Here is a 27,762-nt window from a genome sequence, read left to right on the forward strand (position 1 = left end):
ATCGTTTTTGTCTATCGTTCTGTTCATAAATTAGTGTATTTTCCGAAGGAAAAATACACTATTTTTTAATTATCAGCCCAGCAAAAAGAGTCGTAACTAATTTTTTTGCACTACCAAAAATTGAGAAATTTGGTGTCGGAGTCTATATAGCATCCAAAAACCCCGAGTGAAATTTGAATGTGGAATGAAATCAGCACCGTAGTATAACACGCTCCGTATGATAAGTCACTCCGGAGAGCGAGTGGATTCCGCTCCGCATTCGTATCACTCGGGGTTTTCTGGGCGCTACGTTGACTCCTGCGGACCGATTATTGAAATTGATAGACAAAGCTATAGGCAAAGAAGACTTAGGGGGTATAAAGCAATCCTATTGGTTGAAATGGGTGGTTCTCCTAGACTAAGGGGGAAAATTATGTTCGTTCAGGAAGTCTCAAAAGCGATCACCTAGCTGCGGGCGCGGCGCCTCAAAATCGGCTTAACTGTCGGGTCTCTCGTGGGTTGCCGTTAGTTAGTCTATTACCTACCTCCTTTGTCCATTGCAACCACCCGCTTCCACCAATAGGATCCCTCCATATCCTTTTTGTCTATTGCTTTGTCTGTCAATTTCAATAATCAGCCCGCAGCATTGGATTTCACTCCAAAATGTTGAACTGTGTGGAAAGGCCAAGTTACTCATACTTGCTTTTAATGTCTATTAAGCATTTCTGGTCGTTCTCGAGAAAAAATAGCTTAACTGCGTCCCACCCGTAGACATATCCCATTCGTAAATTGTACTTTTGCTAGGAAATTTTTGGATATTTTTAATCGAATTCTCCCCTGATTCCACGTTGAAATCATGAATATTTTAGACGAAAATTGCATCATCATATCCATGCGAAAACGCAATCGTCCGAGTTAATTTAGCAACCTTGGAATAGAGTTACGTTCCTACTAGAAACGGAATTGTCGTTTCCAACTCGAGGGGACGTAACTCGAGCGTTCTAAATTTGCAAATTCGACTTGAAAAATATAATTTTTGGGAAGGATATGACTGAGCTATTCTGGCAGATTTTTGCTTGCGATAGGAGGAAAAATGAGTGAAATTTGTCAGTAAGAATTTCCCAACAGTATTTTTCAGTAAAAATACAGTTTACAAGTAGATATTTTGCAACGTTGAGAATTAGTTATGCTCTTTCTTACGAGAAACGACTATTTTAGGGAAAAATCATTTTGGCTCTTACAAATTCTCCTCTAAATCTCTGTTAAAAACCTTTTCCACGAGGTATGAACCACTTTTTCCCAGTCTTTTGGTTGAAACCCTTTCCCAAAAGACTTTTCATGCTTTGACTTACGGCAATTCTTCCGCAAATTTTTTCCGGCGCAAACACCTCTCATCGAAACTTAGGGATTTTTTATGTTGGGCCTTGCCTCCGTAGAACGGGGCTCCCACGCTCCTGCGACAAGTTAGCGCGGGAAGATAAAGTACAAATCGAATATTTCAAGCGGGATCAACAATAATTGAATTAGACAAATTATTTTAAGTAAACAACATGGATGAAAATATACGTTAGTATATTGTTAGTATAACATGGATGAAAATATACGTTAGTATATTTTCATCCATGGTAAACAAACACGAACAATCGAGTAAGCAACACAATTTCACTCAATTTGCTTTCACTTCCTCCTCTCTAAGTTGGTCTTAGAGGGTACACGAACCCTTCTTGGTACTGGGGAAAATATTCTCAAGTGAGATTTTCCCCTGGGACAAACCCCGTGAAACAGCTCATGGAGACAAAGCCTTTCTTCAGTTGCATTTAGAGCACTCAAAGTCATAAATTCCGAATTCAGCGTCGAAGCAGTCGGAGGTCGCACGCATTCCTGCTTCCATAAGCGAGTACATGGAGCTCGGTCACGGGCCCGCTGCAATGAGAATACGCTCCGATTTCAGCTTCTGCCGTTCAGCAATGAGTCACTGGGCCAAGCCGTGCATAAACAATAACAGATCAGCGTTGATCAAGGCCCCGATAAGAGTTCGCAGAGGGCATCCGAAGCCTTATGAGTAAAAATAACAGATACTTCATTAAAAACGCCTAGCATTTGCGTTTTTTTTAAGTGTGGCGTTTTCATAATCTGATCGAAAGTTGATATACGCAACGACCGGGCAAAATCAGCGGACGGGTCACGGTCAGTGGCGTCAATGTAGGGTCCGCAGTGCGGGTGGATCCACGGCTCTAGAGTGCTCTTAGTAGCCCTCTGAAATTTTCGATTTTTAAAAAAAAAAAAAAAAATTCAATCCTTTAATCAAGCTTTAAGGATTTTCAGAGGGGCCTAGAAATATTGTGTGGGGGCGAGCCCGCGCTTGTCAGGATTGCCACAGTCAAGGAATACCGGGAAAACCAAGAAATGTCAGGGAAAACCGGGAAATGTCAGGGAAAATGACGAAAATGTCAGAGAATAATTATCAAGTCACCTTATCATCTGTTTTTTAGAATGGGTTTGAAGTTTAGAACGACTTTTGCCTGAAAACTAATTCTAATTATGTCTTTTTACCATCTAGCATATCTTTAATTGGCAGGGAATTTCACCAAAACGTGTCAGGGAAATCTGGGAAATGTCAGGGAATTGCATTTTCTGAATGCTGTGGCAGCCCTGGCTTGTGTTCCCAGAAGTTGTTTCCTCTCAGCTAGGATCACAAAAAAAATTCCAACTTAATTCGCTCAACAGTTACAGGCGTAGTGCCTGGCGTGAGACTTTTAGATCATCCTGCAGGTCTGTACGGTGGTAGCTCTAGTTGAAGTTTGCGATAGGCCCATCGCAAAATGTGGTCCAGTTATCATCCTTAATACCATGTTACTCCTAGAACCTTCTTAAAAGACTTCACTCAAGCACAATTTAAACCATATGAGGCCATCCCTCGGAAACAAACTGATTTTGGAGCGACAATGAACAAGACCCTTAGAATATTCTGCATCTCTGCCACCAGACGCTAAGAGTGAAATAGTTGCACTACGAAGGAACACTTTAAGGCGCCTAGAATGTTTTGAATCACCACACTTGCGATGAGAATTGTGCAGAGTTTCCGCATTTCAACAAATAGAGCCGGAGCGATGAGATACATGCCTGAAATGCCCCAGGAAGAGCATACAGGTCATCCGCCGTGCTAAGGAAAAACGTCGTATGAACCTTCAGGTGTTGCCAAATTTCCTTTGATAAAGCACGACTTTCCCCGTAAACTTATGAATATTTTTCTTCCAATTTTTTGGACAATCTTTTCCTCGATTTCACCTGAAGTTGCTGAAAATCTCAGGGGAAAACATTCATACATTTCCTCAAAAATAAACATTTTGGTGAAGGAAATTTGGCAACTCTCGAATGTTCATACGGCGTTTTTCCTTAGAACGGCAGTCATACCGTCGCCTCTTTGACGTAAGGGCATATCTCAATTTCCACGTGAGCCCTGGTTTACTTATAAATCCATGCTTTCTGGAGCGCGTGTGGAAATTGAGATACGCCCTTACGCTAGAGGAGCGACGAAAGACCGAGCATGGGTTGATGCCCTCCTGCTCCAAGAGGCATTTCCTGGGAGCTTCGCGTCACGGTGACTCATGAGTCATACGTGTCATGCTCATCGCGTTCCTCGTAGTAAGTATCTACATTCTAATTGTACCGCGGCTCATCATGCATGAAGCACGGTATTCGCATTCGATCAAAGAGTAACTCAGTTGAGTCATGCTCGCCAACGGTCAGTATCAATCGTCCCTTCTAGGTCTAGGCCGTCCAGCTACTGCATGCGGCACATCTCGATCGTTGGGGTTTTCCTTATCACTGGTTTTCCTTCTGCTGACCTCTTTGATCATTTTTTTTTCTCTCGCGTAGGTAGGCGTGAGGCGTTGATTATTTGCAGGGGTGTAGAAAGTTCCTAGCCTTCTCAGTTGAAAAATTCATTTTTCCTCAGAAATGTCAAGAACATGACATTTTTACAAAAACTTCACAACGATTATATCATGATTTGTCCATTTTCGATCTGTTTTTGGTGTCTGATACTGGTCATGGGTCTTAAGTCCGGTTTTGGCGAAAAAGGCAGGTTTTGTGGGTTTGCTGTGGAATGCCAAAAAAATCCCCATTTTCGGCCAGTATTTGGCCTTCGCAGACCCATGTTTCGGCCAGGAATTAGACCTAAACATAGACCAGAAATGACCAAATGGACTGCATTTTGCAATTTGGAACTATACATTCTGGCTCATCTGGGAAACTAATGGCACATACGTTGTTTTTAAACCGGGCCAGAATTTATAGTTCCTAATTGCAAAATGCGGTCCAAATCATGATACATTTCGTGAAATATAGACCCTCACCGAGTAAAAATTTGTAAAGTTAAGGAAATTCAGCTGAGGTGGCTCCAAAAACGGCCCTTATCGGTATCCATCCCTTCACAGGTTTCTCAGGTCCCGTGAAATTACCAAAAGTACTCCACAGAAATCCAATGTTTCGTATCTTTCTTACATCTCATGCTATCCTGGTTACGCGACACTTGAAATAACCTGTTCAACTGAATCGGGGCGTGCGAAAACCGCTAATGTCCATTTTTCCAGTCTGAAGTTTTTTTGAGTTGATAATACTTTTAAAGAGTTGATACAACCATACAAGTGATGAAAGGACTCGTTTTGGGATTAAGGAAACCCGAAGACGAGTTTTAACGCCACTTTCGTGGTCACAACCAACCCCGAAAAGTACTATCAACTCAGAAGAATCTAAGACTGGAAAAATGGACATTAGCGGGTTTCGCACGTCCCGATTCAATTGACGCCAGCACCTGATCGGTACTTGGACCGTGGATATTCACCGCTGAAGCCAGGTATTAGATGTGTATGGACCCTGTGCGACGCATCGGGGATCGAGATGCGGGTGATTCACTTCTTTAATTTATCGGAACTTTGACTCCTATAACTGTCCAATTGGGCTCGGCGTAACACGACGCATGGCGCATCGCGTCTCATTGAATCAAATTCCTCCGGTGCCTTGCCAAATTCCCGCTCATACATCGAAACCCGGCCCTCTCTGAGCTACGACTGTTTTTATAACGGCCAAGCACCGTTTTGCCAGATTTCTCTTGTTTTTTGGTCTCCCGCCCCTTCCTTCTAGGAAAGTATTCACATCAGGCCGTATCAGATCAGAATTGCGCAAGTGAAATGAAAAAATGAAAGGTTGCAAATTTCCGCAAGATATATTAGAACTTTCACAAAGTTGTGAAAAATACGATTTTCGACGGGTTGGATATGCAACACGCACTGAACAAGCCCCAAGGCAGAAACAACTTGCCTTTCATTTAATTTTGTGTTTAATTTCGAAAAATACCTTTCATATTCCTCTGCAATTTCATGAAAAATTTCACATGAAATTTCAAGATTTTACTTTTTATGAAAAATTGCAACCCTGTATCAGATCGGTTTTGAACGTGAGTCTTTTCATATCGACGGTGAAACTACCAAACCACGTATCTCGGTTTGCGACGTCGCAGACTTCCTGTCATACTTTATTTTTTAAATGAAAAACTACTTAACGTCCTGTCTTGAAAATTTCTGTGATTTTTCCTCTTTGTGCGAAGAAAATTCCGTGAAAATTTCAAGGAATGATATTGATTTGGTTTACTTCAAAAATATAAAATGTGAGCGTAGATTTTTAAACACCGCAAACGAGATACGTGGTTTGGTAGTTTCACCGTCGATATTCTGTTAAAGTAACCAAAACGTCGTGTCAATCTGACAAATAGAACACTGAGTAACACAAACTTTCGGTTAACTCTTTTCGGTTAGTTTTTCTTTCGGTGAGGGGTTGTTCATAAACAGGGTCTCCAACGGTTTGGAAAAACTGCAAAGTCAAGGAATTACATCAACCTGGAAAAGTTAGGGAAACTCAAGAAAATTCCTGGAATGATCCCTGAAATTTTACGAGCTCCATTTAGCTGAAAGTCAGCATAATTAAAAGGAAAAATCTACGTGGAGGATTTGAGTAAATTCCAGGGAAAGTCAGGAATTTCGAAATTTTTGGAGTCGGGGAAAAGCCAAAAAAGTAAGGCAATTGGTTTAAAAAATTTTGGAAAACTTGCAGAAGTCCTCAATTTCGAATTTTTCGACATCCATGAGATGTCCCGGAGCTCAAATTTTGTCTGTGACAAGTGCTCTGGCGCTTTGTGTCTTTCTCCGTTCGAATAAAACGTATCATGAGCTCATGTAATGAATGCTAATCCGAGCGAATTTTAAGAAGGACTTTTCAATCGCAAGGTTGGCAAGATCGTGAAGCTTATCATATGAACAACTTTAAGTCCAGGTTCAGATATCGAACATTTGCAAAATTCGTCCGAAGAATAAGATTTAACTTACTCTGTTAAAACAAGAAAAATGCCTTAAAAATGTGCCCGAACTGCATGTGACAAGGTGGTAAAGTAGTGCTGGGTCCACACTAATTTGCGGGGAAAATACGGCCAAAAAATTGGGGGGAAAATTTCAACTTAAGTACACAATTTGAGCCGTTAGTCTTGTATTACTCATATTGGAGATTAGTTCTCTAATTGTGATTGAATTTTTTTTAAATTTTGGCCCTGCTCCCCTCCAAAAATAGTGTGAAGACAGCACTTTTTTACCACCTGGTTAGTTATGAATACTTTTGTGATTCGCCGTGGTTTAGTGAACATTCGACGAATTACGAAAAAATGTTTGATTGTCGTTGAATCTGGCTCAAACGAAAATATGGCAATACCGTAACGTACACAGTACACACCACTCTCTTCCTTACGTGGATAGTCAAGCGCGAGAGCCATGAATAAGTGATGTGCCGTGTTTTACGATACATCGATTGATCTGCCGTTTGAACCTATGGGAAAGGATCGATAAAGAGGGTATTCGCATCGAACTCCGCAACAATCGATTCTTTACCATAGCCTCTAATGGCAAAATATCGATAATCGATCATTCACGCTTTGCCACTGGAATTCACGATCAAACATTACATTTCACTAATTGCTGGCAATAAATTTAAATTAAAACCAAGAACGGAGGCCAGAAGAACGTTTGAAGGTGTCCATAGCGTCTATTTAGTGATGAGTTTTCACCAGTTTGATCAATTAAAACACAAAATACGGGATTTCAACATTAGGGTCTTTCTAATGCGATTTTAAACTTATTAACTCTGAAGAGGCAACTGAAATATGCGTGGTTTAAATGGAAATGAATGAATGCCTTTGGCACTACGATGTTGTTGAAAATTCCATGAGGTGCTGTCCTTAAAGTATACTTTTGCAATTTCTGGCTCATCAGTGGAAACATTTATGTGCATAGGGGAACTAATGGTACATACGTTGTTTCTAAACTGAGTGAGAAATTGTAGTTTCTAATTGCAAAATGCAACCCGAATATGAAACACTCTAGGGGGAGTGGGCTCTTAGTGTGCATTACGGGTGGGATGTAGGGAAGAGGGGGATTCTCAGTTGCGTTACGCAAGTAACGTTGAAATCGGCCGATTTGTCTATTTATGATGAAAGATGCGATCGCGAGACGGCAATTTTTTAGCTCAGACTAATCATTAAAAGGGGTCGATGGATTCGAAATTCCAAGACAATGACGGTTATCGCATTCCGAATAACTGAAAATGTGGTCTTATTTTCATGTGACTCGAATTACTCGATTAATCTTCAGAAATTAATCTTACTCGAGTTACACAGTGACATGTGGCCACACAGTTGTAAAACAAATTTTGTGCGATGACAAAAATTTATCATCTCCCAATTAAGTCTCTACCAAGGGCGCAAGAAATTCCGAGCCTTTCGCCGATTTTTTTATTAACTTTCCTTGAAAGCTCATAAAAATAATTTTTGATTTCCAAGAAAATGGGGTTTTCCACCGCTAATACGCCGTGATAGAAACTATTTCGAAACAAGCCAGAAGCCTTTCCTCGTCCGTTTATGGGTGCGGTTAAAAAGTTTTGCATAGTTCTTGCAAATTTCCTGGGGGTCTTCTGTCGGCAATTTTGCATCAGAAATCAGCATTTGTCGATGAGCCCACCTTTAAATGAGTGGCCTTTAGGACAAGGCGCGTTTGTGCAGTTTTTGCTGTTTCGAGGAATACGTGTTATTAAAGTTTCGAAATTACATGGATCCGTATGGCGGAAAGAAAGTTCAAACTGACTTTTTGAAGCTTAAAAATCTATTGCAGATACTAGGAGTCTCGCTTCCTACCACTTCGTGGCCACCTTAAGGTTTGTTATCGAACTGATTACTCGACGTCAAACACGAATGAGACCAGGTGGAAGAAACTATGACATGTTATGAACAACCGCGGTGGATGACGTCATAAACCGAGTTTTTCAAAGCGCGATATCTCGGTTATTATCGAACGCAGAAAGTTGCTATTTGGACAGATCTTATTATTTTTAGCCAATCTACAAGAATCAAGCATCAAAACACGACTTTATGACTGGCGCAACTGACCCATTCGGACCCTGGTCTCCCCCTTTTTTTTTTTTTTTTTTTTTTTCTCCCTTCTGTTTAGCGATACCAGGGGTATCCAAGGGCCCCGGTGTCCATACTCTCTCTCCCTCTAAGGATACTCCAGTAAAAGTTGGAAATGGGGGCACGTAGGTGACGAAATTAGTGGGAAGCGCAATTGGAGGATCGGTGGACCGTGACCTTGGGTTTTACCACGACACGTTGCCCGTCGCCCGGCGTCGGCGTCGCGTCGCGTCGCGTCGCGTCGTCGACCGCGAGAAGCGCGACTCATCGCGATTATTCAACCGTTTTTGCCGCGCAAGAGCGTTCGCTTCGTCGTCGGTTGTCGAGTCGCACAGCGAAATCCATGCATTTTCCATGGAGCCCAGCTTCTGATTTTACGAGTATCGTCACACCTGGCATCCGCGCACGTCTATTGAATCCTGATCGTTCACCTACAGCGCTGCCGCCCTGGGGGAGAGAACGCTATCCGCCAGTAGCGAGGTGTGGGTGGAACTAGAAACTTTTCGTCGAGGGGAGAGGGGGGAGGCAAAAGGACACCTCATCAAGGGGGGTCTAGAAGGGCACAAAAAGACACTCCGCTAAAGAGGGTCTGTGGGACTCCATCAGTTTCAAAGGAGGATGGGGAGGGGGGGGGGGGGGGGGTTCCTAATATCAAAATGAGGTCTAGGGGAAATCTAGGTCCCCTGGAAAATTTTGAAAAATTTAGTCGTCTCAGGAGCAATATTGAGCTGTTCCCACCGCAAAGTGAACCAAGTATAGTTCGAAGATGAAAGATATGTCTGGAACCTACTATGATTCCTCACATTTCTTGGATAAGGCTGAGTAGATTTCTGGGGGGGGGGGGGGGGGGGGGGCAGGCCCCCCCCCCCCCATTTCCACCAATGAGTCCGAGCGAAAAATTCTATGCTACAAATTCTCTCTAACATCAAAATTATCAAGTTGGATGGTTGTACTTTACTCACAAGAATAATCGTCCATAACGGAGGATACATATCCTTGAATAGGTAACTATCGCCGCACGCATAACGCTCTCTGGCCTTCCTGAAAAACTGAAGGCAGTATAGAGACGTGGAAAACTTTCAAACCCCATTTGTGCTAATTTGGTTTCTTTCATAACCGACGATTTTCTTTGATTTACAATCATCCGAACTTTTCTAAGAGTGTTTTCGATGAACATTGAGAACTTTACCGAAAAACGAGTATTCCATTCCATTCCCTGAAAAAAAATTTTCGCTTGGACACTGCGAGATTCATTTTCTAAAAACCTCATTTTTGCGTTTATACTGATTTCTTCTGTGGATTATGAGGTAATCTGGACCGAACGGCATCGCCGCCGATCAGAGCATCGAGAGTACCGCGAGACGACGCACAGTGGAACGAAATACTGAGAGATTGGACTCGATATTTTTTGACGAAAACTGCTCATTTTTATGTTTATTTCGTCACATTTTCAAGTTTAAGAGATGCTTTTTCAACATGATCTCTAGAGAAAATCAATGGAACCATCTTAGAACCTCAAAGTCTTGTATAAACGGAGTTATAAGCGTCTAAAGTTTCCAAACTTTGTCCGACCTCTCCTATTGACTCGATCCACCGTGCGGCGTCGCGACGCTGGCTCCTGATTGTGGGCTCGGAATCAGGAATCAGCGGGCAGTCAGTCAGCGGCCAGCCACAGCCGCAGTCGAGTGAAACGCGTTGCCCGGTGCCGTCTCCTCGAACTTTCTTTTCCGTTTTCCGGTGACTCATCTCCCGTCTCGCGGACCGGGATTCGAACACGGATTTCAGTGTTTACGCTGGCCCGGCCCGCGCCCGTTGCGTTGCGGTGCGGTGAGTGAAGTGTTTTTTCCGCCGTTCCCGACCCGACCGTCTTATCGAAACGTCGTCCGTCGTCGCAGGCAATGTGCGAATGTTCCCAGAGCACCGATGCAATTGTGATTCTTTTTTTCTCTCAGTTCAGATCGTGAACGTTCGTCTGTGATAACCAACCTGACTGCCAATGTTATGCTCTTAGCGAGGCAAAAATAACTTGCCGGGATATTTCGGCTTTTTTGGATCAAGTTCGACCGATTTTAATCGCGAATTTTTGACGGCAGTTGGATGTCAGTACACAATTTGGTGTTCTAAAAGGACTGGCAGTGAACTTTACAAGATAATTAAAGTTGACCTTCATTTCTTCGTTGGAATTCCAAAATTTTCCCGTCGGCTTGATCTTTCGCCGCCTAAGTGTTTTTTTTCCTGTTTTATGTTTCTCGTCGTTTTTAAATGTGACGAATCGTCACATGCGTCGCGCTAAGTTGAGCGAAATTTTTACTCAAGTGCCATTTTTAGGATTTTTTAATTAATTTCATTTCTAGTCATTTTTGCATACATATAGAGCTCTGTTCCCTTGAGCGTTCGTTTATTTGTTTATTCAGTGTTTTTCGTCAAAAATTTTCGTGCCTCGAAATTTGTCAAAATGTTTTGAAAAATTATATTGACTGTTGGCCGAAATAATTTTCGTTTATGAATGTGGAATTCACTAGTTAGAAAATAAGCTTGAGATCTGAATAACTTATAAAAATAATTCAATTCAAGCACTGATGCTTTAATTTTTTCCGATATCCAATCGGAGTCAGTGAAACCAGCGATAAAACTTTAAACCCGGTAAATTATGATAAAATCTCCAGCATCAATTAATGCTGAGTTTGACAATGTGAAATATGTGCAGATGAAATCGGAGCAGCCGCGGTGAGGTGAGGGTGCAATGTTGTTTAACATTTAAAAACACAGGTGTTTCCACGCTCGGAGCGCGAGAATTTAAACAGTTAATGAGCTGGCTGTGCTGGAGTTAAATAAAACGACGGATTGGTTTCATTGAATGAACTGTTGAAATAATTCCTGCTGCTTTGGATTTTTCTTATTGCTCTTGCGGGCTCGTTTCGATACAGCGGAGTTCCAGCACAAAAACCGCGAGATCCCGAAATCCAAAAATAATCGAAAAATCCACCTTAATTAAATATCGTGTCGACGTACAACGGTTGAACGGCTACTTGTTTCGATTTTAACAAAAGCTCCCGTCACGTGCTTGAAAATTGTCAATTTTTCACGGCGATAATCCTGTATCTTTAAGTGTTTTTTCCTCCCATCGAATGACTGAATTTGGATTTCTGTGATTTTACGCGTTGGTGTTTCTCAGTCAAAATTTTTCGCGAATCTCGTTTTAAAAAGTGTTCCCCGTCACAATTATTTTTTTCTTTTAGCCTCATTTTTTGCCCACTATCATTGTTCTGGAGTTGAATACAGCTCAAGAATTAACTGTCCAAAAATAATATTTTCTGTTCATTTCGGGCGTGTTTAACTATCAATGGCCAACTCCTCCAGCAGTCTTTCGGCTGTGCGCGTCTGTGAAAAGTCAATTTTTCAAAAAATCAATATACAAAATGTGAAATAATCCCCGCTCGCAAAGTGCCTTTTCTCGTTTAACGTATACATTCCAAATTTATAGTGAAAATGTTGCCATTTCTACGGACAGCGAAGCGTAATGTTTAAAAGCGGCGAGAACATGTCCTTGCGGCGGACCTCGAGCGCAAACGTGGCCGCCGTCACCTTCTCCCCGGTGGAAAAATCCCCGAAGTTCAAAACGGCCACCCCCTCGCTGCTGGGCCGCTGGCGGAGCTTCCGGGGCAAATCCTCGGGCCCTCCGAGCATGAACAACCACAACGGCACCACCTCCGTCACCCTCGAGGACGTCTACATGGACAGCTTCGACGAGAGCTTCGCCGACGAGCTCAGCGTCAAAGTCTGCAAGGACTCGATCCGGATGAGCCTCATCGAGAACATGAAGATGCTCGGCAGCAACGCCAACTCCCTGATCGACATCGAGAACGGGAAAACGACGAGCGACCAAGTCGGCACCAAGTACCGCGCCTTCAGCTCCAAAGAGAAGAACATCGTGTTCCTCTGGTCGGCCTTCGTCAAGCGGGACGACCTCCTGGAACCGCTCTACGAGATCGGCGCCAGCCTCGTGGCCACCCTCCCCAACGAGGGGTTCACCGCCCTCCATCTAGCCGCCTTCAGCGGTTGCGTCAAGTCGTGTAAGTGGCTCTTGGTGAACGGCCTGGAAGTGAACCTTGTCGTGGACAACCTATCTCCACTCCACTGCGCAGTTTTGGGAAATTCCCTCGATTGCGTCAAGCTCCTGCTCCGGCACGGAGCCAAGATAGGCAGCACGGTGCTCCATTGCGGAGTCCAGGCCAATGCGCTCGACTGTCTGAAGCACCTGCTCACAGAGAGCGCGGACATAAACGCTGTCGACGAGAACGGGCTAACAGCGCTCCACGTTGCTTCGGATAGAGGTATGGCCAAGTGTCTTCAGACCATCCTAGCGCATTGCCCCAAGGTGGACCTGAACATCCAGACGAGAGGCCGCAGATCGACGCCACTCCACCTGGCCTCCGAGAACGGGTACTTCGAGTGCGTGCAGTACCTCATCAACGCTGGAGCTGACGTTCACGCGGTTAACTACAAGGAGCAGACAGCGCTCCATCTGGCGGCCAAGGCTCAAAGCACCGAGTGCATGGAGGTCCTGCTTGCCGCGGGGTGTCCGATCAACGGGCAGGATATGGATAGCCGCACGCCGCTCCACGCCACCCTCGCCAAGACCCTGCTGGCGTTCAACGCCCTGGAGGTCCTGCTCAAGCGCGGCGCCGACGTGAACCTGAGCGACAAGTACGGGTACACACCGCTCCACATCGCGGCGTTGAACGAGCTGTCGCAGTGCGTGGATTGCCTCATCATGAGCGGCGCCGATGTAACAGCCCGCACGTCCGGTGGACTCTCCGCGCTGAGCATCATCGGTAGGAAGACCCCCGGCTCCATCAACACCATCTGCCAGAAGCTGGACCTCTCCATATCCATGAACGACCACGAGACGTCGTCGAAGGAGGTGGAGCTGAAGCTGGACTTCCGCTACCTCCTGCAGAATTCCTCGGCCGGGGAGGTGGGCTTCCTGAAGACGTTGGAGGCCGAAGGCCAGAAGCACCTGATTGAACATCCACTATGCGAAGCTTTTCTCCACCTCAAGTGGCAGAAAATCCGCAAGTTCTACTTCCTCCGGCTCTTCTTCTGTTTCGTCTTCGTCATCCTCCTCACGGTGTACGTCATCGCGGCGCTAGCCCACGAGTGCTACAACGCGGCCAAGAACGTGACGCAAAACGCCCGGACCATGTGTCTCAACAACTCGGCGATAGGCGGGTTTCTCATGGCCCGGCCGGCGTTCATCGAGTCCATCTGGCACCTCCTCGTCCTCATCACCATCTTCGAGAGCGCCAGGAAGGTGATGGGCATCCCGGGCCATCGCTCCATGAAGCACTACTTCCTGCAGCTCATGAACGTCTTCGAATGGTTCGTCATCGTCAGCGTCTTCCTCGTGTCCTACGTCTGGCAGGGGCAGACGTTCGACTGGCAGAAGCACATCGGGGCGCTGGCCGTGCTCCTGGCATGGACCGACTTCATGATCATGGTCGGGCAGCTCCCCATCTTCGGGACCTACGTCGCCATGTTCACCAAGGTCCAGGCGGAGTTCTTCAAGCTCCTCTTCGCCTACTCGTGCCTCCTCATCGGGTTCACGGTCAGCTTCTGCGTCGTGTTTCCCTCGTCCGACGTCTTCCGCAACCCCATCATCGGCTTCATCAAGGTCCTCGTCATGATGACCGGCGAGGTGGACTTCGACATGCTCGGGTCCGGGCCTGGCGCCGGGCCGGAAGCCTCCTTGCTCCTCGATTTCTCGGCGCATATCACCTTCGTCCTCTTCCTCCTCTTCGTGACGGTCGTGCTCATGAACTTGCTCGTCGGTATCGCCGTCCACGACATCCAAGGGCTCCACAAGACCGCCGGCCTCTCCAAGCTCGTACGCCAAACGGAACTCATCTATTTCCTCGAGCTGGCCATCTGCAGAGGCTACGTGCCGAGGAACGTGGTTCGGCTCTTGCGACAGTTGGCGCTCGTGTCGCCACAGGCCTACAGGGTAGTTCTGCATGTGAAACCGCTGAACCCGCGCGAAAAGCGGCTCCCGAAGGAGGTGCTCATGGCGGCGTTCAACCTGGCTAAGCAGAAGAAGACTTGGTCGAACTCATCTTGTTCCTGGTCGGCGACGCTCCGCAACACGTCTGACCCTTGTTGTCGCGACGAAAAGAACCTCTTCGAGGAGGTACGGCAGCTTAAAGAGATGGTGCATATCCAGAACGCACTCATCTCCAAGTTAGTCAACCAGAGCTGCAGTAGCCTGTCTAAGGACAATGGCTCCATCACTTCCTGACAGTGTCTTCTCGTCCCGCCGTTTGGGATGGTCTTCAGCTGTTCCTACGTTATGAGTTGATGTAAGTGTTCTTTTGACGTTGTTTCGAGGTGACGGGAATGAAAGATCGAGAACCGAGACAGATGTATGTTATCTTAAAATGAAACGAAGAAATAAAAAATAGATATGAAGGACAAAACAACCAGAATCAATTTATCTGGTTGACATTTCTATCGAAAATTTTAAAAATCTAATGTTTCTCGAGTTGTATAATTATAATTGCGAATGGTGGTTGGTAATATGCTACCCAAGAGCTCCGTCTCTGATTACGGTCCTCAAGAATATACCGCCTTCTCCCTTCGTGTGACCGCGTGTCTTGCTTTTTTGGATGGTATTGAGTATCGATTCATTTTTTCGAACCGGAAAACAAAAAATTGGGGGAGAAATCAAGCTTCACCATGTTTTCTTGAATATTGACTATCAGCGGTTACGCCCTTCTTGAAATAACTCGTTCAGTTATGTCCGTTGCATACTTTATTTTGGAGTGAACAGCTCACTAAATGTGTCGCGCCAATCTTGAAATTAGGAGTAATTTTTAGACTTTCCCGACCTAGTAGTAATTTTTAGTCTTCCCGACGTAGTTATCATGATTCTCGAGACATATTGCTGGCTACAATGCGAAATCTCGCATCTCTATTGCGGTGTTTCAAAATTTCCGATAATATCTTTTTTCTCGAGAAGAAACAATTAAGCCGTAACTCTATAGCTTGAGTTTTAAACAGAATATTCTGCTAACAGGGAAGAAAAATCAAGGAAGTTTTCAAGAAATTGCATCGGCTAGTATGTTTTTCAGAAAATTTAAAATATTACAAGAAGTCTGCAACGTCGGAAACGGAAATGCATGGTTTCGCACTTTAGCCAGTGACATCTCATACGGAGCAACTATTATTTTTGCTCCAGCGAGTGTTTGCAGCCAATCCATCTTAAGATGACGATCCCAGGCGTAAGACATGATCTCATCAAAAACATATGAGTCGTGTATTCGAATCTGTTCCAATCGCCTCGTCGTGTATTTTGAGTTGGTCTTGGTGTTTTTACGATCATATCTGCTGGGACTGAGGACGCGAGGATTTTTGCGTGTTTATCCAGCGCGTCAATTAAAGCGGGTTACGCGACTGAAAGTTTCGAAGAGCGATAATCGCGTGCTTTGATGTCCGAGTCCACGACGGAAACGGAATCGCCAAGATAGCTTCGCCGTTTCCGGCAGACCTAAATTGATTAAAAATCACGCACACTTCCTCGCCCGCAATCAATCCAGGGTTTTTTTGTAAATTTTCCGTCGACAATGGATTAGTTACGCTAGGCCCAGAATTGCATTTTTGATAGTTAAAGCATGAGAAACCGTAAATGCAACAGCGGATGCCACGTTTTCAAATTTTGAGAAAATCGTGTTTAAAGTTTTCATGTCGTGCGTTTCGATGTTCGTGCAGCAAATACGGTTCGACCAAAGGAACTCATTATAGAACGAATCCTCTTCTAAGAATTGAGCTTTAGAAATTTAAATTAGAAGCAAATGTCTGCGAGATACAGTGCAAATTAGAGGCAAATGTCTACAAGATACAGTGTAAAATAGAAGCAAATTTCTACGAGATACGTGTAAATTAGAAGCAAAAGTCAGCGAGATATAGTGGTTATGAAAATTGTTTTTAATCCGCACGAATTTATCTTAAAAAAAATAATAAAAAAAACAAATTTTGTCGACGAGGAACGACGCGTTAAGTCAAAATAATATCTCAAGAATTTTTTTTTTCAGTGCGAGGTTTAATCATTTTGGGGATGTTCGGACCAGCGCAACGGTAAGATTGCAGGGGGGGGGGGGGGGGGGGGGTTCAAAAAATTGGAAAAATCACGTCACATAACTTTTGGACACCTCCCTAGTAGCTATCTAGAGAAGGGGGTCTAGCTGCGTCGGATCTCCCATTCAGCAGCTTCGTGTGATGGATGGCCGTTAATTTCTTAGTTTTCTGAAACAGCTTTACAGGAATGGAAGAGCACCGCTCACGGTTCATTTGCCGAAATGAGAGCATCGAAGGTCAGAGACCGACAGTCGAGAGTGTGTTTGCGTAGGCATGTATGTACCTCAGATTCATTAGGTATCATTTTGTTGATGATGGGTATTTTCCAAGAGCTAGTTAGCGAACTTCGAAGTCCTGCGCAATTCCCTCGCGTCGACATTGTTTTGCACTGAAAAAGAATCTCGGTGTATTTACTAAGAAAAGGGTAAAATTACCAAGAATTCAGGGTTCTATTTGATCCCAGTTTTTTCTTGGTAAAATTACCATTTATGGAATTGGTAATTTTACCGAGAAATCTCGGTAAAATTATTGAAATTTTTCGGTAATTTTACTGGACCTTGGTAAAAACGCCAATATTTTTTATCGACTGTGGTAAAATTACCGAGATAAAATGGCAAAGTTACCGGGAATTGATTACCAATAAAAGTGGTATTCTTACCCGAAAAAAAAACAATAAAAATACCGATTTTTAGGTAAGCTTACCAGTCTGTCTTGGTGAAATTACCAATAATTGGTAAAAAAGTGAGATGGTAAAGGTACCAACGGACCTCGGTAAAAACGCCGAGAATTTTTTTTCAGTGTAGAGGAGGAAACGGACCGCAAGAATCTTTCCTTCAATTTTGCCACTCAGAATCCGCAATTTTTTATACTTTGGACTGAACAAAATTAAAATCACTCAATATCTTCGGACTCATTTTTCAAATTTGTTTTTTCTTTTATTTTCTCGTACGTATTTATTTTTTTCGCTCACCCTCTTCTTTCCAATCAAAACAGTCATGGAAGATATTCGTCTAAAAATTCAACTTTCGGAACCCTGGAATTTAAAAAGTGAAGGCAGACATCGGCCGATAACAGCGAAATATTCGTGATGTAGGCTGAATTTTTCGCGGCCTAATTCGTCGTTCCCCAGACAAAGGACCGTAACTACATTTCGACGGTGTACAATTTTCACTCGCTTTATATTAGAAAACTTTTGGGCATTTGTAATTAAAAATTCTACTGATTTTACCGTAGATCATTCTCGAAAATCAACAAAATTTTGACAGGGATTTGCACGGGCACATTCTTACATAAAAATGAAGTGTGTAAGTCAATAGCAAATACTCGCTATCCCTTGCAAGGACCGATTCCCAAAGTTATTCTGTTGAATTATACTCAAGATTCCTTAAAATTGCTCCTCTTTAAGAGTGCGATGATCTGATTAAGCATCCCTTAATCACAACGTAAGCAAACCAAATTGACCCTGATGAAAAAGAGCTGCTTTATAGGTACAAGAATGCATTCGGTCTTAAGCTGCTTATTTTGACGTTGCCAAAAACCGAAAAATGAAAAAAATGCATGTAGCTTTTCGGTGACGTAGTACTGATTGCGCCCGTAGGCGCAATGTGGTAGAATGTATCGTGGCCTTGGCAATAGACTCTTTTGACGGCGAAGGCTACGCAAAAATCCGTCGATGAAAAAAATGAAATACCTGCATTGCACAACTTGTTACTTTCCGGGCATTGGCGCTGTCCACGGAACGAGGTCGTTCGTTTTTCGAAATTCTCGATTCTAATTTTTAATTGCGCGTGGGCGCACAACCTCCGGTTGGTCCTGCGCAGACGCATGCCCCGAGTTCCTCTATTGTTCGGAAAATAGAGCATTTCGTCGCTTGGCTGACAAAAGAGCGTAACTGTGCCCTAGAGATGAACCAGGAAAAGCATTTAATAATATGGACTACAGCTGACTGATTAATGAAATTGATAGAAAAAGCGATAGACAAACAAGAAAGGAAGGGAGCCTGTTGTTTGGAACGGGTAGTTGTCATAGACTAAGAGAAAAAATGATGGACTAACCATAGAGTCACTCTCGGGTTGCCGTTAGTTAGTCTATTACCTACCTTCTTTGTCTTTTGCAACCACCCACTTCCACCAATAGGATTGCTTTATTTTCAGTTTGTCTTCTGTGTCTATCGTTTTGTCCATCAATTTCAATAATCAGTCCCGAGGGTTCATCGCCAAGTGAAGCAATATCTTTATGTCAGGAAGGCGACACTTTTATTTTCATCGAACTGCAGAGTTACTGCATTAATGCAGACTTTGGTCTCTTTCCTTGTATTGTTTCCCTTCAATGTGTGATATTTGTATTCTTATCAATATTTTATCATCGATGCAAGTTCTTTTTTCTATTCAAAGGATCAGAAGTGTTATCAACAGCCCTTTTTTGACCCAAAATATAATACAAAATTTGAAGTTGTCAAAAAGTGCATGTTTTCAATGTTTTGTATTTTTTTCTTTACACAATAACACACATGTAGAACGCCGTGAACATGCGTCGAAGATTTCCAAATTGACTTCAGTCAAGGTTAATTTTTTTGATAGCCGTCTCTTTTTAATATCCTGCGTACTTCAGAATGAGAAGTATATTGTAGTCAATTTGCACTTCTAACTAATTTTGGCCAGCTCGACTGTATGGTGGTTTTTTAAGGCGCTATACTCTTAATAAGCCGCCACTGCAACAGCCATATTAAGCCGAGAAGCCTGGACTGGACAGCCCCCCTCTGGTGCTAGGTAATTTTTCTTAAATTTTTTTTTCCCACATCAGGTTTTCCCAGTACTTTTTTCCTACTCGTTTTTCGTCCCATCACAGTAAGTCCTACGAGAAAGATGTCCCACTGGCTTTTTTCCTAACGGTATTTGTCCCAATAATCCAATAATACGAGTAATTGCAACGTAAACATGTGGAGAGCAGAGGGAAATGTTTCAGAAAGTTTAAAATTTCCTCAGCGAGCCGAATATAAGCAAGTGAACAGAAGACGGCACAATCTGAGCCTTGTTTATCTTCAAAGCAAGGAAAAGGATGAATCATCACTACTTGTGGGCATGTGGTCACAACTTTAAGTTGTGAGGTACGTATGTTGTTTTTGTAAATTGAATTTACAATAAATGCCCCGAGGAAAAAAGCCGGTAGGATACCGCACTCGGAGGACCAACTGCAATGGGACAAAAACACGAGTAGGAAAAAGTATTAGGAAAACTTGCAGTAGGAAACAATGTTTTAGGAAAAATGATTTGCCACCCCCCCCCCCTCTTCCCCTCATTACTGGAGACTTTTCCCCGAAAGCGTCACTCTTCGTGATATTTAGGATTTTTTATCGTTGGACCTCCTCATTACTATTTTGAATTTGTTTTATCGCAAGATCGCAAAATTACCAACTCTCCCATCTGGCACAAAATGTGGATGGCGTTTTCTCACCAGTGGCGTAACGGGCGCCCCCGCAGATCCTGCTATGCAGTGGGGCCCTCGGCCGCCGGAATTTTTACTTTCTCGCTCCCATAGGGTAGAGAGGAAGTATTGTCATCCTCCAAAAAAAAAAAAAAAAAAAAGTTGAAATTTCATCATTTCTAGACGTTTTAAGGTCCCAGGAGTAAAAATAACCATACTTGGAAAAATGTGTGTCCGTCCGTCCGACGTCCCCCAAATCTGTCTACAGCGATATCTCAGAATCTATCTGTTCGATTTCATTCAAAATTGGCACAGGACACCATATCTATGGTCTTCTTATGCACGTTCAACGATTTTGAGGTACGCTAAAATTTGGGGGGGCTACGCTCAATTGTCCATTTTTAGCAAAATCACACGGAAAGCTCATTTTGAAAGACTGTAAATTTTGAAAAATGTCTTTAATTCTTTAACAATGGGCATCAAGCACATCACCTGGGTCATTAATTTAAGTTCCAAAAAGATCTTTGGACTAAACTCAAAATTCAAGAGATTACGAGGCCCAAAAGTAGGCACTTTGCTCCGCGAAACAGCTCATTTTCAAGGACTGTAAATTTTAAAAAAATAAAAAAAAATAAAAAAAAATGCCTTCAATTCTTCGAAAGTTGGCATAAGAGCACCACCTGGTTCATTAATTTAAGTTCCTACGAGGTCTTTGGACTAAACTAAAAATTGAAGGGTTACGCGTCATTTAGTGAGGGCACTGCGAAATCACACAGAATATATGGACTAAAATTTTGAAAAATGCCGTTAATTCTGTGAAATTTGGCATCAAACGCAATTGAATCATTGATTTGAGTTCCTGAAAAATAGGACTAAACTCAAAATACGAGGAGTGCAGACCATCTCAAGGGGGTATCGAGATCACTCATCGGTGGGAAGCTCCGCAGTCTGGGCGTAACATTCTAACAAATGGATTAAATGTATTAAAATTGGAGATAAAAAAGTTAGCAACTGCTACATACCAAAAAGAATCCTTGCACAACTATCCTACTCAGCTTAAACTGTGAGCGAACGGATGAAATGATGAAAACATGAGACCAGTAAAGGGTTGAGGAACAGAAAGTAAAACACTACACCCGATTATATTCACGATATTACGATGCAAATCGTTTATTATTGTTTTAATACTACTATAATGCATTGTTACCCAGCGAATGATGAAATCAAATGTCAAAATTAAGAACTAATGACACAAAAAGTAAATGAAATAAAATAGAAACACCTTGACTTAGATGTTGTAAACAAAGATCCACGTTATCACCGACAGGAATGGAGATTGAGAGTCGGAATGTGGGAGAGTAATGCCATGTCCATACCGCTCTTTGATTGGTTCAAACCCGATTCAACAACAAGATGCAGATTTATTCCAAAGCGGATAAAGAATGGTAGTCGCATTTCGTACCTTCTTGACGTCACACGGCATCGTGTACGTTTTGGGTTCATCCTGATTGCATGGCACACCATGTACCCTCTGCGCGTCACAGCCTTTAAAATGGCGGCTCAACTCCAGTTGCGACTACCTTTCTTCCTTCACCATCACATGTCTCTACCAAGGTAGATTTACACAGGTATGGAAAAGTTGAAAATTTCCCATGAGCCTCAGTACGTGTCACATGACCTCGTGACGTAGGTTAAGGGGCCCGTTTTTTAATTAAATTACAATCAAATTAACATTCAAACGTTTGTGCGTTTAAACGCTAAAATTAATATCGTATAACCAAAATTGTGCAAAAAATTCCACAAAATTTTGACAAACGATAAACCGAACATAATAAATCAAAATAATCAAAACATACAAAATGGCTGACGTTAAGGGGCCGCTGGAGAGCCAATCAGAGGCCAGTTGTTTAGTTCTGTCCATACCTGTGTAAATCTACCTTGTGTCTCTACCTCACTCGTCATAGAATGAGAATCCGAGGCTGGGCTAGAATTTGTTCTATGCCCTCGCTCAATGAGTATCATGAATCTCGAGTAAATCGAATTCTTCTTCGACCTATTCTCTACACCAAAACCTAGAATAATAAAGCTCCAAGAGGAGTGCCTTCTTCATTTGAAATGCATGTGCTGTAATGTTGGGTGTCAGCGCTGACGATACCTACTGATCTATCCTGCTAATGGACATAACCACTTAGATCTATTTATTTCCCCGATACTTTTTGAACATGAAGAGAAGAACATTGCTTTCTGTCTTCTACTTTCTGACATTGCGGTGAAGTTCAAAGCCGAGCCCAGGTAACGATGCAAACTATTCAACCTCTGACCGTTACAGTTTCCTTGGACACAAAGCATGTAGAAATAGTTGTTGACTGTAGTTAATGGCTAACTCAATATCTGCTTGTGTCTGAGGAATGGTATTGGCAGAATGGATTAAATCTTCCTCAGCGACACCATTGGTTGACCGAGGAGAAATGATGAGGTATGAAATCAGAAATGTTTGCCACCTCTGCGCTTCCAAGCAATTTTTTACTTAGAATTGTTGACGCAGGGTCTATATATGTACCAAATACCATACTTTACAGTTGTTGATATAAATTATTAACTCAATCACAACAACCTTGCGATTCCCTTCCTCCGAGTTCACACAGTACCTCTCCTCGAACGTAGCATAAGCGACCTGAAAAAGTTCAGAGTATTGGACACAAAATATGTAGAAATAGTGATTGACTGTACTTAATAGCCAAATTAATATCTGCTTGTGTCTGAGGAATGGTAGGTATTGGCAGAATGGATTTAATCTTCCTTTGCGACATCATCGGCTGACCATGGAGAAATGATAGGGTATGAAATCAGAAACGTTTGCAAGCTCTGCGCTCCCAAGCAGTTCTTACTTAGCGTTGTTGACGCAGGGTCCTCTGAGATAAATAGGTATAAAATCCTATTTTGGGAATCCTTAAGCTCATTTGAACAGTGATATTTAGAAATGAATCAAGTTCCATTGCTGCTTTGCAGGCTCTGCGCTCCCAAGAAAATCTTACTTGGCATTGTTAATGCAGGGTCCTCGTAAGTAAATAGATACCTATAAAATCCTGTTTTGGAAATCCTAAAGCTCATTTGAACAGTGATATTTAGAAATGAATCAAGTTCCATTGCCATTAAAATTATGCAACCTGACCTTAAGGGAAACTGAATGCATGCATTCCCGTTCAGTTCATTTAAAACCAGAATGCTTGGGTGGAAAAACAAAAATTATTCAAATTCTGGGGCATTTTTCACAAAAAGGAAAAGTTGCATCTTTTTGAAAGCAATTCAATAGACTTGATTCTTTACTTCTATACGCAGTCCATATTTAAACAGTTATTCCATCATCCAAATTATGTTTGCTGCTGGGATAGGTTATTTCAGTGCTAAAAATGAGGCCACCTGCGGCCTAATTATTGAAGCTAAGTCATGCTGCAATCACACGCTGAATTTAGCAGCTGAATGTAGAAGTCATCAGTAATCGGCTGAAATTTAGCAGATTCGAGTTATTTTCATCCCGATGTGTATCAAATCTACTTGAATAGTTCAAACAAATTCAAAATTGGTGGTTGCTGAGAATCGTTGCTGAATTTTGCGCGTCACGCGCAAAATTCAGGCATCGGGTCGATGACTTCTACATTCAAGCCACATTCAGCGTGTGATTGTGGCATGAGCCTGAAACTATAAGACATAGCCCTATCTTAACCATGTAATATATTGCAATTGGATGTCTTATCGGGCTGCTTTAAACTTTAAATAATTGGCCCCCTGGTTAAAATTTAAGAAGGAACTAGCTACCAAAAGTAGGCACTTCTTAAATTTTAATCCCACACAATGCTTGACAACTAAATATAAGTGGTAATCTTTACTTATATGATTACTTAATTCCAATACCTTTGAACAAATAGTAAGCCATACATCCGTTAGAGATGAAGCCTGTGATCAAGGCATCAATTCGTAAATCCAAGGAAGAAAATGCGAACCATGAACAAACAATGACCACTGTATGAAACTGAACAGCACTTGCTATGAAGAAATTAAAATTATACTCATCTTTAGTAAACTTTGTGTTGACACTCAACATGAATTCAAAACATGAAACTGAACAGCACTTGCAATGAAGAAATTGAAATTATTCTCATCTTTAGTAAACTTTGTGTTGACACTCACATGAATTCAAAACATTGATTAATTATGGTGTATTTAAAGTAGCTGTGTTTGTAAAACCTTAGTGCTGTAAATTTAGAGGAGCCAATGATAGTATTGCAATGAAATGTGGATAGAATAAAGTACACACATTCCGGTCAATACTGTTCAGTGGTCCTTTAGAGAACCGGTTGGATACTTCGAGCACAGTTTGGAGAGTTGAGGACAAAAAAAAAGGGAAGACTTTAGGTTGTGAAACGCTCAGCCGCTTCCAGGAGGAGACGATGAAGGATGCGCAGACCCTCTCGATTCAAGTGAAGCAAGTCTACTCGGCGATTCTGATGACCTCTTTTAGGAAAATAAAACTTTTCGTAAAATCGGCGGTCAGGCTCCCAAGAGTCTTGACGCATGAAGGGAGAGAAGCTGTCAACCACAAGAACACGATCACGCAATGATTCTCTGGAGCAAAAGCTCGACAACCATTGATTGACCACATCAATCTTGCGATTGACATGCGCAGGAAAGAGAGGAATAGGAGGGATTCTGCCGACGACGATGAAGCGAAAGTGTCTTTCGGCATAAAGAAGGAGGGCCTTCAAGGCCTTTTTTTTCTCTCTCTCTCTTTGATGCTTAGCTTTGGTTTCAAACTTTGGGCCTTCACTTACCGAGATGGGGCTTCTTCCTCTGATTTGTATTGTTAGCTCGGGGTTTTTCATACTTTTTTCGGACTGTTCCGAACTTTTTGTTTGCTGGAGGGCCCCTGCCTTCCAATGTCCACTCATTGATTACTAAAAATTGTCTCTTTTTTTGTCACTTTTCATATTTCGGGCTTTGGGAGGTCCAAGAATCTCCTTGGCCTTGGGCCTGGGCCCCCCTGTAGATCCTTGGGCCTGGGCTGGGCCCCCGCCACCCTTTAGATCCTTGATCCTTCAGAGGCCTCATTTAATCAGGTACGGAATCCGGGCCGGTGAGGGGTGAGGCATTCCAAGTCCGTGATTTGAGATGTATCGGGCCAAAAAATGGGAAGGGGCGAGATAGGGAGAGGGGATAATTTTGGAATTTTATCAACATATGGGGGGGAGCTAGAAACATTTTTGCGGGGGGGCCCAGCGGAAGTCCGTTACGCCACTGTTTCTCACCGTGTACTAATTCCTCCGTTGCTGTTCTCCGTTTTTATCGGTTTATTGTGTGTTCGCAGGTCTTGTTCCCATTGCTGATGTCGGGAATGCTGAATAAAGTAGACATCGAAGCCGAGGTGTGGGGAAGCGTAGGCCAGTCGAAGCAAGCCATAGCTGTGCGCTACGGAATCGCCCGGGGTCTCTTCCATTTCGTCGATGAGGAAACTAAACAAAATATGAGAATCGGTGAGTTGCCTCTTTAAAAATGTCCACCGTGTGACGTAGCCTGGGCGCTATGAGCACGGGGAAGTATCTCTTTTGTGCGAGAGAGTCCATTGCTGATAGACTTGACTCATCTGCAGAGTCCCCATAGTCAGAAAATACCGGGGATATCAAGGAATGGACCACTAGACAAGGTACGAATTTCAGCATTATGATACATGCTTCTTAACCAAAATTTTACGTGAAAACGATTCGCACAACGAAAATTACCGAAATCAACTCCTTACGAAGATATTTAATGATTCTCGATGCGTGAATTCAAACCACCCGCTCATGAAAACTCAATCCTCTACGTGATTCACATCGCGCGCTAAATGTTATCATGACAGTCTCTGCGATATAAAAATCTGGCAACCTAAATCTTGACGCCTTGGCTCAGCTTTAGCAAATTGCTTATAGTTTGAACAACTTATGGTGGGAAATGAACATTCCTCGATTGAGAAGCTTGCTGAAACCGTTGTAGTGCGCGATTTGACTCACGTAGAGCTTTGAGTTTCTTGTGAGCGCGCAGTTCAAAGTCCTCGTAACCAATGTGAAATAAAAACTTCAATATCTTCGTTAGGAGTTGGGAGTTGGTTTTAGGAATATTCGTTGCGTGAATCGTGTTCTATGTGAAATTCTGGCCAAGAAACATGAATCAGATTGCTTAAATTCGTACCTTGTCTAGTGGTTTATTCTACAAAGTCCTGAAAACCCTAAAATATTTGGGAATATGCTGAAAGTGAGAAAAATTGTCGAATCACCAATTTTTGCTTTCTATCCTATCGGTGTGATGTTTCGAATGTAAATTGCGTAAAAATTCTTTAAAATTATCGATGACTAAGGGATGATACCGCTTATTTGCAAACTGACGATTTTGCAGAGGAACGAAAAAACCTCGCCATTTTTGCAATTTTGTGGTTAGATTTGCAGTTTTTGTATACACCACAGCGTCTATATAACGCTCTCATGTGGAATTGGAAAAAACTAAATACATTAGCTTGCGTATTACATACTGAAGAGTGCGGCAAAGATGTTAACTCGTTTTTACGAAAATTGTCAGTTACGCGGTTTTGTTCCTCAGCCCTCGTTATATATTTTTACGCATATCTTCGAATGTTAGGGAATTTGACAAAAATATTAAGGACGAATCGGGCCAATTTCACGGAATTTTTTTTTCTAATACTGAAAGAGTGCGGCAAAGATGCTAACTCCAGGGTGTCTATAAGTCCAGAACTTCCGGATACGGAAATAGTACTGATTTTTTAAGGGCGGTCCGGAAGTACTGAAAAAGTGCGGAATTCCGCAAGAAGGTCCGGAATTTTTTCATTTTTTTGTCATTTTTGTCGCAATTTGAGCGGGAAATTCGAATTTTTTAAAGTTGCCGAATTTCGTCCATTGGAGGTACTGTCAAAGCCCTGAATTTTTCTGTCGAGGAGGTACTGAATTTCCTGGGAATGTACTGAAAAAGTACTGATTTTTGACCAGCCTGTTTTCGTAGACACCCTGGAACTCATTTTCGCGAAAATTGTCAGTTAGGCGGTGTTGTTCCTCATGGCCTCGTTATGCATTTTCACGCATATCCTCAAATGTTAGGGAATTTGACCAAAATATTTCTGACGAATCTGGCAAATTTCACGGAATTGTTTTTCCTTAATTCTGGAGCAACTCCGCACTTTGCGCAGATACGTAGAATCAGTCTTCAGGTGTTTGAATTACTCACATTTTCACTTTTTTTTTTTTTTTTTTTTTTTTTTTTTTTTTTTTTTTTTTTTTTTTGTTGCAGCTGGACTGCTTACCAAGGATCCCAGGAATGCGGAAAGAAAGAAGCCGGGACAGGAAGGAGCCCGAAGAAAGTTCACGTGGAAGAAGCGTTAGAAACTATTCTGTCGCCAACCTTATAGTTTTTGCATCAGTTCGTTTTCAAGGAACGTTTCATAAGTTTTATTGATATCATTTGTAAATTTACATGTTGTTTTTTTGTAATAAATTTGTTTCTCATTTTCACAGAATTTTGGCGTTTCACTCACTGGTTATTATGCTAGGTATTTTTCCCATAAGACGTCTACAGGTCTGGAAAACTGAATAGGAAGGGTATCGATAAAGACCCCTTATGGGTCCATTCTAGCTTAATTTCCTCACCCAAGTAGCAGTGATCGCGATGAATAGCGATTTTATTAG

At 42.6% G+C, this 27,762-nt stretch overlaps 2 protein-coding genes across 2 annotated transcripts; both read left to right on the forward strand.

Moving 5' to 3' along the window:
* The first annotated feature begins 10,117 nt into the window (after positions 1 to 10,117).
* LOC109035950 (ankyrin repeat domain 61 water witch) lies at positions 10,118 to 25,541 on the forward strand. The gene is made up of 2 exons (XM_019049811.2): positions 10,118 to 14,841; positions 25,401 to 25,541. The coding sequence occupies exon 1, from the start codon at positions 12,006 to 12,008 to the stop codon at positions 14,778 to 14,780; it is 2,775 nt and encodes a 924-aa protein (XP_018905356.2). The 5' UTR covers positions 10,118 to 12,005; the 3' UTR covers positions 14,781 to 14,841; positions 25,401 to 25,541.
* On the forward strand, positions 23,986 to 27,459 carry LOC140223918 (small ribosomal subunit protein uS9m-like). The gene is made up of 3 exons (XM_072296427.1): positions 23,986 to 24,060; positions 25,401 to 25,566; positions 27,368 to 27,459. The coding sequence occupies exons 1-3, from the start codon at positions 23,986 to 23,988 to the stop codon at positions 27,457 to 27,459; spliced, it is 333 nt and encodes a 110-aa protein (XP_072152528.1).
* The last annotated feature ends 303 nt before the right edge of the window (positions 27,460 to 27,762 follow it).

The sequence above is a fragment of the Bemisia tabaci genome, chromosome 2 (genome assembly GCF_918797505.1).
Source record: "Bemisia tabaci chromosome 2, PGI_BMITA_v3".
In the NCBI taxonomy this organism is placed as follows: domain Eukaryota; kingdom Metazoa; phylum Arthropoda; class Insecta; order Hemiptera; family Aleyrodidae; genus Bemisia; species Bemisia tabaci.